The following is a 19,285-nucleotide window of genomic DNA, read 5'->3' as shown; positions in this document are numbered from 1 at the left end:
AATTTTGTGTTAATTCTTTAAATTAATCTTTGAAGTTTTTGCTAACTATTTTAACAATGAAAAAGGTTAAAGTAGCTTCAAAAATAAAAATGAGTCTATTTCTTCCAAAAGTTCAAATTCTTTTAAGCAATATATACCTGCATAGCCTTCCTCCATCGGAGGAAATATATACACATCGATCTGTGAGATTTGTTGAAATGGAAACAAATTCATTGACGTATCCTGCTCGTCGCATCAGTCGAAATGTATTCACTAGCTTTTTATGGTCACGAATGACACCCAGAATGTTACCTAAGCAAAAAGAAATAAGGTAAAACAAATGAAAAATAAATGTAATCAGATTTAAAATATCTACCCAATAAAAACACTAAGGAACATTGAGAGTCATTTGCAAATACTCTAGTTAGCAACGCAGCCAGTCCATGGGCTTCAGGAAGTGACACAGCAGTGTGGTCAAGGATGGTCTGAAGGCCTTGAACTCCAGGGCCATCCTACTTCACAGTGGCTGAGGAATTCTGGAAACATTAGTTTTGCTCTGGCCATGAGTATGGGGACCAGACAGCATGGGTTTAAACCCTGACCCCACCACTGCAGAAAGTTGTGCAGATGACGAGTTAATCTATATGAAGCACTAAGAACCCTGCATAGAACCAAGTGACTGCTTTGTGATTACCATCTGTAAAATGGAAAAACTGGATTTTACCTCCTGGAGTTAGAAAGAAGATTGAGAGGCACAGGCTGAGTGTGCAAGTAAGAGCTCCCTCCAGTCAGCCCTGGGAGACACTGGACAAGGGAGCAGCCTGCTGAAACCCTGACCCATCTGTAGTAGCCAACCCATACCATAAAGGGTCAGTGGCTCCCTACCTGTAACACACCGTTTAAGACAAACATGTCTCTATAATATACCTACCATTGAGAAAGACGAGAAACACATTTGGGTAAGAAAGCTCTTCCCCACATAATAAATTCACATCTTCTACTCCCAAGTTACTGGCTAACTTAACAATGGGTCCATCTTCCATGTCAGTTGTGATATGTGTCATAAGTGCCAAGTTTTTAACCAAACCACAAGCCTAAAAAAAAAAAGACGGTTATTTCTAAGAATAAACATTAGTAATATAAAGTACAATTTGTGTCTGAATACAGCTCACCACTTTGCTGGTAGGAATATAAAGCACTACAACTATATAAAGGACCCTTGGGCAATTTACAAGAAAGCCTTTAACCCAGCCTTTACCCTCAGGTAGAAAGAAAGGATATAAAATAGATTCAGCTACAGAAATGCTCCACCCAGTACTATTTGCAATTATAAATAATCACATCATAAATTTCAACTGTGCAAACTGTTATTACCAAACAATGAAACACCACAGTCATAATAATTATGGAAACAGTAAAGAAAAGCATACATAAATGTGGCTATATAAAAACATAAAACTTCTGGTTGGAAATAGAGACACTTCATAAAATAACTGACAACAATGCTAAAGTTTATTGATCATGAAAGGCTAAGCAAGACTAAAGAACATTTCAGAGACTAAGGAGATGAGGGATCCTGGATCAGAAAAACACATGGCTGGGAGGACTGGTGAGATCTAAATAAGTTCTACATATTGTAGGCTTGATATGAATGTTAATTTCATGAGGTTAATAGCTATGCTATGTTTATGTAAGATGCTGAATTTGGGGAATCTAGGTGAAGGATTATAGAAACTCTTTGTACTATTTTTACAACTGTTGTGTAGATTTGAAATTATTTCACAATGAAAAGGAAATAAAAATACTTTCAAACTTCTGTATAACAACAAAAAAACAAAAATATCATAAAGGACAGAGTACAGAAAATAGAAAAAATACTCAGGACACATGTGACAGGTAAAGATTTTGTTTTTAATTCTTAAAAAACCTCTGCTATAAAAATACATGAAGTACTACTTTATAAAAGTTAACTGAAAACAATCTCTGGGAAATTTAGTTTTCAAAGTGTATAAATTATGCAAATTTGAAAACTGCATAAATTAATGCAAATTTCCATATGGTTCAAGATAAATTAGGAGAATAATTTTTAAAAATCAGAACCCTGAATGGGCTCCTAATTTTCACCTCCTCCAAGTCCTAACAAATTTCTATACTTTGGAACCCACATCTTTTGTTACAAATTAGCTTATTTATTCATTTAGCACTTATTTATGTTGCTTCTACTCTGAACAAGGATCTATAGGAAGCTGAGACACAATGCTGAACTTTCCTTCCTCTGGAAGTTTATGATTTGGAAGGAACAGACTTGACACTAGCAGTAGTAACATGAAAGAGAAGGGACCATGACACAGGGAGTAGTGGGTGCTACAGAGGGGTTTACTTACATAAACCCCTGGGTTTAGTGTTGAGGTTCTGGCTTGTGCTTCCTATATAAGTGAGAAATACTTCAGGGTTGGCTTATATGCTCCTAGTTGGATACAACTGAGTCTATGAGGTCCTCTAAATGGCCTAAAGAAAATAAGGAGCTGCTCAAAAAGAGCTCCTTGCAAGCATCGAAGGTGAAAGGACTGTCAGTGGTCCACATTCTTATCCTCTCTTCATTGAATAGTTTGATTCTTGGGATAAACTACAATGAGCACAGGAAAGGCAAACCATGGGTCTCTTTCGGTAAGACTGAATTAAATGCTTCTGCAAATACTGGTTTGGAATGATGATAATGATGTAGTCTTGACAAGCTGCATCAATATTTCTTTCCATATAAGGGTTAATCAAAACAGAAGACATGGCTCAGAGAGTAGGAGTGGAAGAATTCCCCAGTTTCCCACCCAACAGGTATGACCTCTTACTTTGCAGAGATTCCCAGGGTACCTTACCTCTCCCTCAGGCGTGTCCGAAGGACAGAGCATTCCCCACTGAGATGGCTGGAGGGAGCGAGGACCACTCACTTTTCTTGTTTTTTCAAACTGGGAAGAGATTCTTGTCATCATGCCCAGTGCAGATATGTATGATAAGCGAGATAGCACCTGGGTTACTCCCTGGCGGTCCATTTTAAATCTCTTTAGAGACCAATTTCCCTGTAGAGAGATGAAGGACATAACACTACCACTAGCCCTTTTTCATATACTCCCTGGTACTGAGTGGTCATTCTGAGAAGTTAACATAGGAACGGCTTTCTCATAAAATTATATCCATGATATAAATTCAGGAACCAAAATATTATAATTAAATTAAAACTCTGCCAGGTCACCTGCTGGGGCTTTCTAGAAATACAGTGAATCTGAACTGTCTTGCAACCATCTCAGAATACACCAATGCATCAACCTTATCACATCAGAGCAGCCCTCTTCTGAGGAACTCATTCATTATACTGAACAAGTCAGTTCAATCAGAGATTTCCACTGCAAGCAACAAGCTAACTAGAAACACCAGCAATTTCTATATACTTTTAGGATACAACAAGTTTGAAAATCAATGAGATAATCTCATGTTGGAATGTGTTATTATCTGGACATCTTCCAAAGTTAGTCTTAACTAGAGGCAACTACAGCAACAAAAAAGTGACTGATAGCAGCTATTAGGATTAATGAATAAACTGAAGGCTTCTTTTTTCTTTCTCTCTTTTTTCCCTCTCTCTTTCTTTCTCCTGTGGTATTGAACTCAGAACCTTGTGCATGCTAGGCCAGCACTTTACTACCATGCCACAGTCCTTATTCTTTTGCTTTTTAGTTTGTTTTGCACATAGGATCTTATGTTAATTTTGCCCATGCCAGCTTCAGAACTCTATCCTCCTACTTCTGCCTTCTGAGTAGCTGACATTACAGACATGCACTTCTATGCCTGACCCCAAACTGTAGGTTCCTTAAGTGAGGCTCAAGGAATTTAAAAACCATACATATATTCATATTAAGAAATACCGTATGTTCTCTGTCATTACGATGTATTAAAAGATTCATATAAATAAATCTTGAATATTAAATTTACTTTCTCTCCCATGTACTAAGTATATCAAATATATTATTTTATTAGTATTAGTTATGTACATTACATAATATTTTCCAAAATATAGACTCATGTTAACATGAATTAACAGCAGAAAATAGCATCAAAAAAAGCAAATTAGAAAATAAAGTGTCAAAAAAAAGTAGATTCAATTATCTTCCCTATTCCAACAAGAAACCATCTGCAGAGGTTCTTCACTTCTCCTTTAAGAACCTGATGAAAGCTATAAATATTTTCTTGAGAAAAATTTAGAGGACCATGAACACAAAAGCTTACATCCAGTTCAGCAGAGCACTCATGGATCCCAGCTTAAAAATCCTTGTAGTAGAAGATTAGGGAATCTATTTGTATTAAAATATGTGATTTTGGGGGAGCTCCCTCACAAATTAAAGTTTTACCTTTATTACAATGAAGATCTATCACTACGGAACCTTGAGTTTTTGAAATGAAGAAAAGAGCCAAATTCTAGGGAGAAACTATCCCTTCCATTTCAAAGCAAAGAAACAGTGCAAACAGACGCATCCCACAAATAACTTTTTGTATTGCTTATTAAACTCCTGCTATCCTTGGAATGAGACTGACTCTAGTAAGTTAACTTATGCCCAGAGAGTAAATAAGGCAAATATTCAGTGAGGCTAAAATAAGGCAGCAGCTGTTGGCTAACAGGAAGTAGGTGGAGAGTGAAGGCAGGATGTTCCACAAGAGAATTTGCTCTAGTATTCTGCAGGAATATTATAAAAGGGAGAGAAGAGAAACAGAAGAGGAGTCTGAAACTGCTTCTCACTCTTCTATTAATGACAACACTCACAGAATTTTAAAGGTTGATCTTTTCCCGGTTGCCTACACATCTGCCTAGTACTGGTTTTTCTAATAAGCAGTCCTGTCAGGAAGTAAAGCAGTATCACTTCAGGGGAAAAGAACTATTCCAAACAGCTCTTGTGAACTGAAAAATATGGGTCAGGAAGCAAGAAAAAGCAAGTTTAACAAAGGTGTTCAAGCACTCTCTCGAGGCTTTTTTTCACGTATTTGGGGATCTACCTTCAGAAGAGTTTGATGTGCCTTACATACACAGAGGCAGAGTGCATCTCCACTTTGGTTGTAGCCATCATTGCAAGGGCTGCTCACATAACCCACTGTAAATCTCTTATGCCCAGCATGGAGGCAAGTCTGCACTATTCTTTCACTGTTATAGGAACCAACATGGTGGACTACACTATTCTTTGTTGGGACAAGATCCCATTCATAAAACTAACTGAATGTCTGGCATATAAAATGTAAGCCAGATTTCATCAGATAGATCTATAATTGCTATGCTTTGAGAAAGGGAGCAAAAACCTATCTGATAACTTTTCATGATTAGCTCAAGGCCCTGAATACATAGCAGCTGCTGAGGACTGAACTCATCACTCAGGGAGGAACAGCTGATAGGCCTTTAGAGAATATAAACCTACTGTAAAATGAAATGCTTTTGTATTGTTTTGAACATAAGTTGACAATTAATATATCTGCCTAAAATAGGTCAATTTTCTTAGGGGAAAAAAATGGAGGAAAGTACCCCTTAAAAGACTGGTTATTAATAGTTAAATCAAAAGCTTTTTCCCTCTGTGTAAGTCTATCGATTTTCTTATTACCTCATATAGCAAGAACACAAACTTGGCAGAAAAATTATACAGTAGTCCTTCCTTGTCCATGGGAGATAGGTTCCAAGAGACCCAGTGGCTGTCTGAAAGTGCAAAGTTCCAAACCCTATATGCCCTGTATTTTTTCCTATACATATATACCAATGATAAAGTTTAATTTACAAATTAGGCACAGTAAGAGGTTAACAACAATAACTTATAATAAGATAGGAAAATTACTATTTTTCAAAGCAGAAAATTTTGTGATTTGTATATATTCCTTTAAATTAAAAACATGGATTCTCAGAGTCCTTTACATTTCCATTTCCCTGAATAGATTTCTAAACAAATGGCAAATCCTGAGGACTTACAGTGGAAATGGCATTCACCATGCCATTGGTAATCTGGTCCTGGCGCATGTGTTTCACAACGTCAAACTGGGCTGCCCTCTGCTTGGGAATCACCTGGTCTGCAATCTTCTTCATCTCAGAATTAAATTTTTTGAACAAATCTTCGAAAAGAAGAGATAAAAGCTAAAAAAAAAAATAATAATAAGATATGGGTAATCAAAGCATTACTGGTTATTTTAATAAACTTCAGTCTTGATTAAGGCTAAGCAAAGAGAAAAAAACAAAGAAATTGGTCAAAACTGAAAAAATAGTTTAACAGCTAATGATAGATATAGTTACTGAATTTTCTGTCTGCCTAATACTGTGCTAGGATTTGGGAATGAGAACAAAGATAATTGTACAATCCCTGCATTTGAATACATTTAATTTAGACCAGCTACTCTCAGGTTTTCAGATTTCATTAACCAGTGTCCTAACTTTCAATTTTACAACTAAAGATACTGAAACCAAAAAAATGGAGGAGGGGGAGATTCCATTAAGTCTGAAGACACTAAAGAGATGGTACCATTGGTAGAATGTAAATTGGTACAACTACTTAAAACAGTTTGCCATTGTCTAGCCATCCCTTAGTCCAGCAGCTCCTCTCCTGGGTGTACTCCCTACAGCAGTGATTCTCAATCTTTACCAGGTATAGTGACACTCTAAGGTCTGTTGAAACACAAATTGCTGACCTGACCTTAGAAAATTCTGATTCAGTAGGTCTTGGGTAGAGCTCAATAATTTGCATTTCTAACAAATTAGCAGAAGTCAGAATGGCTGGTGGGAAGGGGCATTTGAGAATCACTGTCCCACAGAAATCTTCATTTAATTGCATCAGGACACTTGTACAATTTATTTGTAACAGCATTATTTGTAGCACCTAAAAACTATAAACTGTACAAGCAATATTTAGATAAATTGGGGCACATTCACATAACGGGACATCAACAATCAACGAAAATCAAAAAAAAAAAGTAACTAATTGCAAAGTCAGGGCTGGATCTTTTTTTTTTTTTTTTCATTTTTCTTTTATTATTCATATGTGCATACAAGGCTTGGTTTATTTCTCCCCCCTGCCCCCACCCCCTCCCTTACCACCCACTCCACCCCCTCCCGCTCCCCCCCTCAATACCCAGCAGAAACTATTTTGCCCTTATCTCTAATTTTGTTGTAGAGAGAGTGTAAGCAATAATAGGAAGGACGAAGGGTTTTTGCTGGTTGAGATAAGGATAGCTATACAGGGAGTTGACTCACGTTAATTTTCTGTGCGTGTGTGTTACCTTCTAGGTTAATTCTTCTTGATCTAACCTTTTCTCTAGTTCCTGGTCCCCTTCTCCTATTGGCCTCAGTTGCTTTAAAGTATCTGCTTTAGTTTCTCTACATTGAGGGCAACAAATGCTATCTGGTTTTTTAGGTGTCTTACCTATCCTCACCCCTCCCTTGTGTGCTCTCGCTTTTATCATGTGCTCATAGTCCAATCCCCTTGTTGTGTTTGCCCTTGATCTAATGTCCACATATGAGGGAGAACATACGATTTTTGGTTTTTTGAGCCAGGCTAACCTCACTCAGAATGATGTTCTCCAATTCCATCCATTTACCAGCGAATGATAACATTTCGTTCTTCTTCATGGCTGCATAAAATTCCATTGTGTATAGATACCACATTTTCTTAATCCATTCGTCAGTGCTGGGGCATCTTGGCTGTTTCCATAACTTGGCTATTGTGAATAGTGCCGCAATAAACATGGATGTGCAGGTGCCTCTGGAGTAACAGTCTTTTGGGTATATCCCCAAGAGTGGTATTGCTGGATCAAATGGTAGATCGATGTCCAGCTTTTTAAGTAGCCTCCAAATTTTTTTCCAGAGTGGTTGTACTAGTCTACATTCCCACCAACAGTGTAAGAGGGTTCCTTTTTTCCCGCATCCTCGCCAACACCTGTTGTTGGTGGTGTTGCTGATGATGGCTATTCTAACAGGGGTGAGGTGGAATCTTAGTGTGGTTTTAATTTGCATTTCCTTTATTGCTAGAGATGGTGAGCATTTTTTCATGTGTTTTCTGGCCATTTGAATTTCTTCTTTTGAGAAAGTTCTGTTTAGTTCACATGCCCATTTCTTTATTGGTTCATTAGTTTTGGGAGAATTTAGTTTTTTAAGTTCCCTGTATATTCTGGTTATCAGTCCTTTGTCTGATGTGTAATTGGCAAATATTTTCTCCCACTCTGTGGGTGTTCTCTTCAGTTTAGAGACCATTTCTTTTGATGAACAGAAGCTTTTTAGTTTTATGAGGTCCCATTTATCTATGCTATCTCTTAGTTGCTGTGCTGCTGGGGTTTCATTGAGAAAGTTCTTACCTATACCTACTAACTCCAGAGTATTTCCTACTCTTTCTTGTATCAACTTAAGAGTTTGGGGTCTGATATTAAGATCCTTGATCCATTTTGAGTTAATCTTGGTATAGGGTGATATACATGGATCTAGTTTCAGTTTTTTGCAGACTGCTAACCAGTTTTCCCAGCAGTTTTTGTTGAAGAGGCTGCTATTTCTCCATCGTATATTTTTAGCTCCTTTGTCAAAGATAAGTTGCTCATAGTTGTGTGGCTTCATATCTGGATCCTCTATTCTGTTCCACTGGTCTTCATGTCTGTTTTTGTGCCAGTACCATGCTGTTTTTATTGTTATTGCTTTGTAATATAGTTTGAAGTCAGGTATTGTGATACCTCCTGCATTGTTCTTTTGACTGAGTATTGCCTTGGCTATTCGTGGCCTCTTGTTTTTCCATATAAATTTAACAGTAGATTTTTCAATCTCTTTGATGAATGTCATTGGAATTTTGATGGGAATTGCATTAAACATGTAGATTACTTTTGGGAGTATAGACATTTTTACTATGTTGATTCTACCAATCCATGAGCATGGGAGATCTCTCCACTTTCTATAGTCTTCCTCAATCTCTTTCTTCAGAAGTGTATAGTTTTCCTTGTAGAGGTCTTTCACATCTTTTGTTAGGTTTACACGTAGGTATTTGATTAAAACATGATACTGAGTGACAAATCAGACAAAGAATATATATGCTATGATTCCTTTTATATAAGGTTCGGAAATCTGCACAACTAAACTATATTATTTAGGAAGACATAATTGGGGCTAACAATGTAAGGAAAAAGAAGGATACAAATAAATGCCACGAATGATGGAATGAGCTAAAATTCTAAGGACATCTTTTTGGCCAACTGTGGTCTTCCAGGAGCGCACCAGACACAAGAGGCATCCACTGTCACTCACAAGTCCTTTTCTATGGAGTGCAGTGCTCATAAAAGGTGGGAGTAAGGCACAAGGCTTGAGAAAGACACTTTGTTGGGACAAAAGCAACTAAGCTCTATCTACTTTCCTGGACTTTCTCTCATACGAAGCAAAACCTTTAAACGGCTGGGGAAGGGTCAAGAAATGCCCTTCCTAGCAAAGTCCTGGAAGGCAAGGGAAACCTGCACTCAAAGAAGGGTAGAGTTGAAATCTGTCTGTTGGTGGGAGTAGAGGAGAAAATCTCCATTGTCTCCCCCAAACCTTGCACCTAGTAACAAGAAACAGCAGTCTACAGCTGGAGGCAAGTCAGCACACCCTCTCGCCACTGATTCCAGGAAAAAGTATAAGGCCACAGGGAAGAGGTAAGAGCAAAAACCATGGGGGAGGAGCTGGAAACCTATTTGGGCCAAGGATCCTGCATTGATACACAACAGGTTCCAATTCCACAGTGAAGGGGCAGGAAGCTTTCCTTCAAAAACTTGGGAAAAGGGGAGAATGCCCATTCTCACCACTCCTATTCAACACTGCAGCAGAGAAAAAAGAAATAAAAGTTTAACAGGACAAGAAAAAAAAACCCAAAAAACATACTGGGATGAAGCAACTGTCTTTACTTGAAGATAACAGGACCGTCCACACAGAAAATCTCAAGGAGTCTAAAAGAAATTTACTGGAAGTAAGAAATGAGTTTAACAAGCTTGCAGGATATAAGATCAGTAAACAAAAAACAAGTGTATTTATAGCATCACTGAGAAATTAATGAAAATCTCAGTAGGAGAGATATACCACATTCACCGATTGGAAGCATTATTTAGAAGTCAATTCTCTCTAAATTAATCTATCAATTCAAATGCAATCTCAATCAAGAGCTAGCAGGCTTTATTTATTCATTTGTTAAAAAATGGGGAAGCTAATTCTAATTTAAGTAAAAATGTTAAAATCCTATTTATAATAATATTCAAAAAGAAGAAAATAGAATGAAATGAAACTTTCACTATCTCTAGAGGAAACTACAAAACTAAATCATTATTCTGCCAAAAAAAAAAAAAAACCACACACACAGCAAACTGTAGAGAACTTGCCAGTATATGCAAAGCCCTGGGTTCAACCCCCAGTAACAAGGGGGAAAAAAAATGCATCGAACATTTATCCTGACTTCCCCACATAAATTGTATCTCAAAGTAATAAAAAATGACAATTGAAAAGTATTCTTTATTAAAAATCCCAGCTAATAAACCTGTTAGAATGAAAACATTAGAGTATCACTATTTTACATGCCCTAGTGAGATAACGGATGAAGGAAATGATCCTCCTCAGCAGCTACATAAAATCATCGAGAGAAAAGTCCACGAGGAACTTCAGAATGTATGAATCAGGGCCCAAACCCCAAACTCAGTGATCAAATCCAACAGATTATCACCAGACATGTCCTTCCTGATAGGGTACATCTATGACATGTATTTAAAACAAAAACATGTCAATTGCATCTTGTCTGGTTTACAAGAAATTCAGAAGAGAGAGAGAGGACTGCAAATGTTGCTTACAGCCCAAAGAATATTTTGCCCTCAGTGGAATTTGGCAAATACTTCTACTGAACTTTAAAATATGTTAAAAGGCATATATTTCAATATGTATGCTTATCTCTCATACTTTTTGCTTATAACTCTTATGTTGCTGCACTAGTCCACTCTCCCCTTATCTCACAGACTGGTGTCTTTTACTTCCTTCTGTTTCCCAAATAGGGAGATCTGAGTCCGCTACATACTGTTTTACCCAGGGATCTCCTACAATTTTAACTGTCATTATCAATGGTAAAACTCCAGCCCTGATCTTTGACCTGTGTTCTAGATGCCTTAAACATATAAGTCTAAAAGAGATTTATTCCAGTCCCACACTGTTTGAAGCCAACCCCTAAATTCTCTATTTCTGTTCATAGTAAAGCATTCTTTCAGGATGAAAGCATGAATCTCCAACATCAATTTGACTCCCCTTTCACAATCACATCAAGCAAAATGTTGCTGATAATTTCCTTAAAAAAAACGGAGTTACTGAAAATAAAAGTGAAATAAAATCTGAAAAAAAGTATGTTTAAATATGAATTAATGTATGTTATAAATATATATATATTAACATACAATGCTAAACATATATGTGTGTGTGAGAAAAGATATCATGAGGATATTTGAAGGTTAATTGTAGGTGTCAACTTAAGGGGGTTATAGGATACCCAGATAGCTGATAAAGCATTACTTCTGAGTATATTCCAGAGTTTCTGGACTATATATATCAAAGAGATTGGCATTTGAATCAGTAAACTGCGTAGGGATGATCCACCCTCACTTAGTGTGGGTGGGCATTATCCAGTCCATTGAGGGTCCAAATGGAACCAAAAAGTCAGACAGAGGGAAGGCAAAATTGTTCTCTCTTCTGGAGATGGGACACTCATCTGCTCCTGCCCTGTATTTGAGAACTCTAAGTTCTCCTACCTTTGGACCCTAGGACTTGCACCAGTGGACCCCCAGGTCTCCAGGCCTGCAGCCTTGGACTGAGAGTTATACCATCGGCTGCCCTAGTCTCTAGCTAGGACAGACTAAAGAACAAATACCGAAGACATGATTTTATAAAATGAAGAGCACTACTGAAAAATAAGGTTAATGAAGCTAGCCACAAATTTGTAAACACTAAAGATACCATAAATTTAAAAAAAAAAAAAAGAAGAAGAAGAAGAATTTAGACTAGGAGAGGATATCTATACCACATATAACTGAAACAAAAATTAGGATCCAAACTATAGAAAAAATTTCCTGAAAGTCAGTAAGGAAAATGCAACCTAAAAGGCATGTCAAAGAAGAGAAAATAAGACTGGTCAATAAACACATAAAAAGGGCTCAACTTTATGAGTAATGCAGAAAAATGCAAATTAAGAACATAAGGAGATGTCACTTCACACTCATTAGACAGACAAAAATTTACAAGTTTTTTTTGCAAAGCGACAGTTTTATTAGGAAAGGAAAGAACAGAGACTCCCATGTGGGAGGGGCTGGAGGAAAGCAGTCCAAGCCCAAAATTTAAAAGTTTGATACTAAGTCATGGATGGGAGTCATCAGGAACTCATATATAGTACAATGTACAAACACTTGGGAACAGGAAGTTTGACATGCTCCAGTTAAACTGGAGTTTAACTTGACTCCATGAGTAGGCAGTCTTCCTTGTAGAAACTCTTACATTTGAGAACCAGGAAATATGAATAACAATAATGTTAGCATCAAGAAAAAGAAAACTATACAAAGTTCTTGATCACTAGAATGTATAAAGTGATACTTGTCATATTACATCATACCTGCACACAATGTAATACCCTATAGAAATGAAAATGACCTAGAGAAATATGCAACAATATAGATGAATCTTAAAAACAATGTTGAGAAAAAATTATTAAAAATCATAATATAAATCTATTTTTATAAAACTCTAAAGTAAGACTTTCAATAAAAAACTTTAAAACTTTAAAATTCAAACTTAAGTAATCTAATAAATCAAGAAAATAAACACAAATATTTAGAATAGTAAGAGGAAGAAAAGAGGTATAGAGTAACAGGTAAATGGAACAGTATTGGTAATAGTCTACTTCTGAAGCTGGGTAGTGGCTCCAAGGACAATCATTTTGCTTGTATTCTTCATAATTTATATATATGTAAGTTATTTTTATATTAAAAATCACATAATAAAATTAAATACTATTAAGCAACAGTGACGTATTTAAAATATTGGGGTAATGGAAGCCAGATCAATGGGCTGGAATAAGAAGTTATGAAAAGTCTAAGATGGTTCTGTTTCCAGAAATGGTGGAGGACGTAGTTCCTAACAGTTGGACATGCCTGGAGATGATAACAATGATAAAGTCTGGAAAGAATATTTAAAAACTCTTTGAATACACTAGCAGTCAAAAATTAGAGGGTGAGTGGCACTAGGTACCTTCCTCACTTGTAAAGCTTTTCATCTAAGAAAAGACTATATTCTAAAGGGAGCCCAATCCACAATAGACAGCTAAAACTTCCCACAGAGACTCAGTCTTTTTTTTTTTTTGGTGGTTCTGGGGTTTGAACTCAAGATCTCATTGGCCTCACACTTGCTAGGCAGGTGCTCTATCAACTGAGCCACTCCACCAGTCCTCCACAGTCTTTATCCAGTTTTACTGGATAAAGAAATAAAGGAAAAAGATCTAAGACACTGGATGTGAGTAGCTGGAAAGTGAGGGGGATGCCACTGGAAGTAGAAAGGAGCACAGGGGAAGACCTCTCAATTCTCTATATAAACTTTGCCCAAATCTCTGGCTGACCACCAAACTATATATACAAAGAGAGGTGTGGTCCATGTTCCCTACACGCCAAATCTGGGCAGAGGTTGTGGCTTCTACCCACAAGGTAAGCACACTAAGGTCACGTAGCTTCTCTCTGGTTACTGGGAAATATCTATTCTTAGAATCTGGAGCCACCCTAATGCCACAACATTGGAGAGGTCAGGTCCTCACTAAGCCTTGCCTTCCAGCCCTCCCTATAGTTCCCTAGCAGAATACCACCAACTGACCTCCACTAGCACCACATAAAACAGAAAAATCAAACAGACAAATCCTGCCTGAATTCCTGACCCACAAATCATGAGGTCTAAGAATATGGTTGCTGTTTAAAGCCACTGCTTTGGGAAAGCATGTGACACAGTAATAGATAACCAGAAGCCAGAAAATCAGTTATATAAAGCTCTCCAAGAGGAAAAACCAAGTAGGCAACTAACCACAAAAAAAGAACAGGCATACATCTTCAGCAATAACTCTAATAGCCATTACAAATACTAAGCCCTCCTACACAATTAACTGCATTAGGTTTTTCCTTTTTTAAGCATTCTTTTACATTATAGAGCAACAAAAAAGCTCAATGTTTGTGACCTAGAGTTAACTAATATAACATGAAAATACTATGGGGGGATATTTTATTTACACTAATCATTTACTTATGGAGGAATTCTGAGATTCACTGAACTTTTTTAAGCCTAAAGATTTATACCAAATTCCATACTGACTATATTCCCAAGTGCTTATAATGGGTATTTTTTTTTCTAATTCTGAAGGAAGATATTCAAATCATATTGAGTGTTCTTGAGCTACCACTGAAAAAAGAATTTTCTAAGTAGAATCAGATTTTATGCTTCCCCCCTTAAGTTAGACACAACCTTTCAGTATTCTACTAAAATCAACTTTGCAGATAGGGGAGTTAGGATCTTGGAGTTGAATTTACTGTCAGAAGTATTCTAAAAAGAAAACTTCCTCCCCAAGAGCTTAATCCTTTCTTACAGTCAGACCCAGCAATTTCACTCAGGGTAAGAAAGAATACAGGAATGGAAGCAGGTGCAGGGGGTGAGAAGGGATGAAGAAGCCCATTTCAGCCACTTCCTGGCAAAAGGAACTTGAATAAGCATCCTGAACAGAATCAAATGCCCTTAACCTAAGCCACAAAAGCTCAGCTCTCTTTTAATTAGTCCCTCACACTTAGACACTTGTGTCTGAAATTATGACAAAGTTTTTTTGAATTTCAGCTGAATTTGTTGTAGTCCCCAATTCAAACACAAGGAAATGTCCCTGGTACTAAACAAGTAAAAAGTAAGGACACAGTCAACAGAAAAACTGCCTCATTAATAAATGTCTCCACTCTTAAATTTTCAAGTGAAGAGAAATAATGTCCAGTTACCAGAGCAGTAAGAGCCTACAAGGCCAAGTCACACAATAAACCACATTATTTAGGTCAAGAGTAAAATGATTAAACAAGGATGAATGCTGGTGATAATATTCAATACCTTTTATTGCTAGTTTGAGGAGCAATGACAGGAGCACTACTGAGCAAATCATATTTAAGAAAAAATGCTGACAGCTCATCAATTGATTTTCAATGAAAATACTAAAAAAATTAATAAAGAAGTTAAGCTGCTGAAATACAGTTTCACCAATTAGCTTAATGTCAGAGAATTCTAATTAGGCGTCTTGAGATTGTTATTTAGTGTTTAAGCCTTCAGAGTGCCAAATTCTCCTTTTCATACAAACTGGTTGCAAAATTAAAGACATTAGGCAGCCTTAATTACATTATCAGAACAGCTGGGATTAGGCAATCTCTGAAGTCAAGACGGCATTCTTTTGTCAGAGGGTGGAAATCCCTGGCTTTCCAGGGTGCTGGATTTTGGTGCCATTCCATATCTCACCCATACAAAGCAAGCTGCATTAGAAACAAAAAAATTGCAGACAAAGAATAGAGTAATGTGAGGCAAATAATGAACACATTACCGAAAAAGAAAAGGTAGGTGAAAAGATTAAGCCTGAAATCGGTAGGTTTTGCTAACACCTCTACTGGCGGCTGGCCTGTCAACCCTCTGGTGGCAGTAAGACTGAGGGAAAGCTCTGTGAACCAGCTGGGCCAGTGGAGACAACTCTGTTATCTAAAGCTGAAGCACATTTATACTCCCTCATCCCATGGGGTGTGAAATTAGCAGCTATTGTTTTTACACATTTTTGCCAACACAATGCCTTTTATGTCTTTACATTGTTTATAAAGCTATGTTTTCTTGCACATGGGAGCCCTCTTTTTAATTCTAATTTCTTAAGCAACAGGATAGTTTCTCATCACTCCCCTCCCCCAATTTCTTATTTCTCTAACCAACCAACATGTTTTTAATGGACTCATTTAACAGCATGATTTTTTCCCAACTAAAAATTAATAAAAATTGGGACTGTTAGTGGTGGACCACAAATCCTTTGCACAGTGGTCAATCTTAAATGTGGTAAAACAACTGACCTCCTAAGCATTAGCCTTTAGCCACACTGAGCTTTCCCACAGTCTAGAAACTAACTTCTCCCCAAACTGAAAACTGCTACACCTTCTCAATGTTAGCTTTTAATTTTAGCTGTGGTAGCATCTGTTGTATCATTTCAACTATCATCTCTCATCTGGAGCACTGCCATTGCCTCTCGGCCTGTTCACCTCCAACTCAGAGCTTTCCAAACAAAAGCTCAGATCATATTACTCTCCTGATTAAACCCTCCCCCCAATGGTATTCCACTCCATGTAAAAGTAAACCCAATTCCTTTCCATAGCCTGGGGGCTCTAGATAAAACAGCTTTTGCCTAGCTCTCCAATGTCATCTCACCCCATACCTCACTCACTCCTACCACCCTGACTGACTTTCAGTTCCTCAATTGCTCAGCTCAGTCTTGCCTTGGGAGATGTGCTCCAGCTTGAGTCTCTTTCTGGAATTCAATTCCCCAAGATTGGGTGAGACTCGCTTTTCTTCATTCAGATTTCAGCTGGACTATGTGAGGTCTTGGCTTAAAAATGTATCATTTTTTCAAGGAGATTTTCCCTGATGGTTTGACAACCACAACCTTTCTCCACCAACACCCCAACACTCAAGAAACAATCCCAATCCAAAATAGTAGTCATATAAATAGAAAAACATGACCTGTACTCAACAGAAGAGCTAATCACAAGACTGACCCCAAATGATGGAGATGATATAATTAGCAGCCAGTAAGTTTAAAAATTCAAGAATGTAAATAAAAGTATGGTTGTAATGGATGAATAAGTAATCTCAGAAACAGAAGCTATGAAAAAAAAAAAACAAATGAAATTTCTATAATTGAAAAATAAAATACCTAGACCAAAAAATTAACTAGACAAGCATAACAATCTATTAGAGATGACATAAAAGAGTGAACATGAAAACAGATCAACATAAGTCATACAATTTGAAGAAAAGAAAAACATTTAAAAGAACCTCTTTCAGAAAGTCCGACAATATAATTGGAGCCAAAAGGAAAGGATAGAGAATAGTACGAAAAAGATATCTGAATAAAGTCTGATATTTTCTCAAATTTGGTAAAATAAATAAATTTAAAGATTTAGATCTTAGTAAATCCTAAGCAGGATAACAATAGAGAGAATCACTCCAAGGTACTTTTTAAAAACCTAAGGAAGAAGAAGCAGACAGGTCCAAAGCAGATAGGTTTCTATTCTAGTTCTTTGATTTAAAGGAAGTCTGTGAGTGAAATGCTGAAACATGAAATTTCCAAGATTTTCAGACACTTACTGCCCTGTGAAAAGGATATACACTCTCAAAATAAGATAGTATTTGTCAACTAAGACTTAAAATGAAATTAGAGACATCCTCACTAACCTATTTCTTTTTTTTTTTCCTTTTTCTTTTATTATTCATATGTGCACACAAGGCTTGGTTCATTTCTCCCCCCTGCCCCCACCCCCTCCCTTACCACCCACTCCGCCCCCTCCCTCTCCCCCCCTCCTCAATACCCAGCAGAAACTATTTTGCCCTTATTTCTAATTTTGTTGTAGAGAGAGTATAAGCAATAACAGGAAGGGACAAGGGTTTTTGCTGGTTGAGATAAGGATAGCTATACAGGGCATTGACTCACATTGATTTCCTGTACGTGGGTATTATCTTCTAGGTTAATTCTTTTTGATCTAACCTTTTCTCTAGTACCTGCTCCCCTTTTCCTATTGGCCTCAGTTGCTTTTAAGGTATCTGCTTTAGTTTCTCTGCGTTAAGGGCAACAAATGCTAGCTAGTTTTTCAGGTGTCTTACCTATCCTCACCCCTTCCTTGTATGCTAAAACTTTTATCATGTGCTCATAGTCCAACCCCATTGTTGTGTTTGCCCTTGATCTAATGTCCACATATGAGGGAGAACATACGATTTTTGGTCTTTTGGGCCAGGCTAACCTCACTCAGAATGATGTTCTCCAATTCCATCCATTTACCAGCGAATGATAACATTTCGTTCTTCTTCATGGCTGCATAAAATTCCATTGTGTATAGATACCACATTTTCTTAATCCATTCGTCAGTGCTGGGGCATCTTGGCTGTTTCCATAACTTGGCTATTGTGAATAGTGCCGCAATAAACATGGATGTGCAGGTGCCTCTGGAGTAACAGTCTTTTGGGTATATCCCCAAGAGTGGTATTGCTGGATCAAATGGTAGATCGATGTCTAGCTTTTTAAGTAGCCTCCAAATATTTTTCCAGAGTGGTTGTACTAGTCTACATTCCCACCAACAGTGTAAGAGCGTTCCTTTTTCCCCGCATCCTCGCCAACACCTGTTGTTGGTGGTGTTGCTGATGATGGCTATTCTAACAGGGGTGAGGTGGAATTTTAGCGTGGTTTTAATTTGCATTTCCTTTATTGCTAGAGATGGTGAGCATTTTTTCATGTGTTTTTTTGGCCATTTGAATTTCTTCTTTTGAGAAAGTTCTGTTTAGTTCACTTGCCCATTTCTTTATTGGTTCATTAGTTTTGGGAGAATTTAGTTTTTTAAGTTCCCTATATATTCTGGTTATCAGTCCTTTGTCTGATGTATAGTTGGCAAATATTTTCTCCCACTCTGTGGGTGTTCTCTTCAGTTTAGAGACCATTTCTTTTGATGAACAGAAGCTTTTTAGCTTTATGAGGTCCCATTTATCTATGCTATCTCTTAGTTGCTGTGCTGCTGGGGTTTCGTTGAGAAAGTTCTTACCTATACCTACTAACTCCAGAGTATTTCCTACTCTTTCCTGTATCAACTTAAGAGTTTGGGGTCTTCTATTAAGATCCTTGATCCATTTTGAGTTAATCTTGGTATAGGATGATATACACGGATCTAGTTTCAGTTTTTTGCAGACTGCTAACCAGTTTTCCCAGCAGTTTTTGTTGAAGAGGCTGCTATTTCTCCATCGTATATTTTTAGCTCCTTTGTCAAAGATAAGTTGCTCATAGTTGTGTGGCTTCATATCTGGGTCCTCTATTCTGTTCCACTGGTCTTCATGTCTGTTTCTGTGCCAGTACCATGCTGTTTTTGTCTTTATTGCTTTGTAATATAGTTTGAAGTCAGGTATTGTGATACCTCCTGCATTGTTCTTTTGACTGAGTATTGCCTTGGCCATTCGTGGCCTCTTGTGTTTCCATAAAAA

General features: G+C 37.3%; 1 protein-coding gene across 4 annotated transcripts in view; it reads right to left on the bottom strand.

Annotated features, from left to right (window-relative positions):
* The window catches only part of Polr3b (RNA polymerase III subunit B), a 117,197-nt gene that overhangs the window by 59,817 nt on the left and 38,095 nt on the right, over positions 1 to 19,285 (bottom strand). For all 4 annotated transcript variants that reach the window (XM_074084293.1, XM_074084292.1, XM_020184475.2 and 1 more), the window contains 4 exons: positions 5,969 to 6,130; positions 2,853 to 3,053; positions 911 to 1,073; positions 138 to 291 (listed from right to left, as the gene is read on the bottom strand). In XM_074084293.1, coding sequence (XP_073940394.1) covers positions 138 to 291; positions 911 to 1,073; positions 2,853 to 3,053; positions 5,969 to 6,130 — 680 coding nt within the window. The remainder of the gene's footprint in view (positions 1 to 137; positions 292 to 910; positions 1,074 to 2,852; positions 3,054 to 5,968; positions 6,131 to 19,285) is intronic.

Source organism: Castor canadensis, chromosome 8 (assembly GCF_047511655.1).
Source record: "Castor canadensis chromosome 8, mCasCan1.hap1v2, whole genome shotgun sequence".
NCBI classification, from domain to species: Eukaryota; Metazoa; Chordata; class Mammalia; order Rodentia; family Castoridae; genus Castor; species Castor canadensis.
The sequence above is the reverse complement of the archived record's forward strand: the minus strand, read 5'-3'. Positions and strand labels throughout refer to the sequence as shown.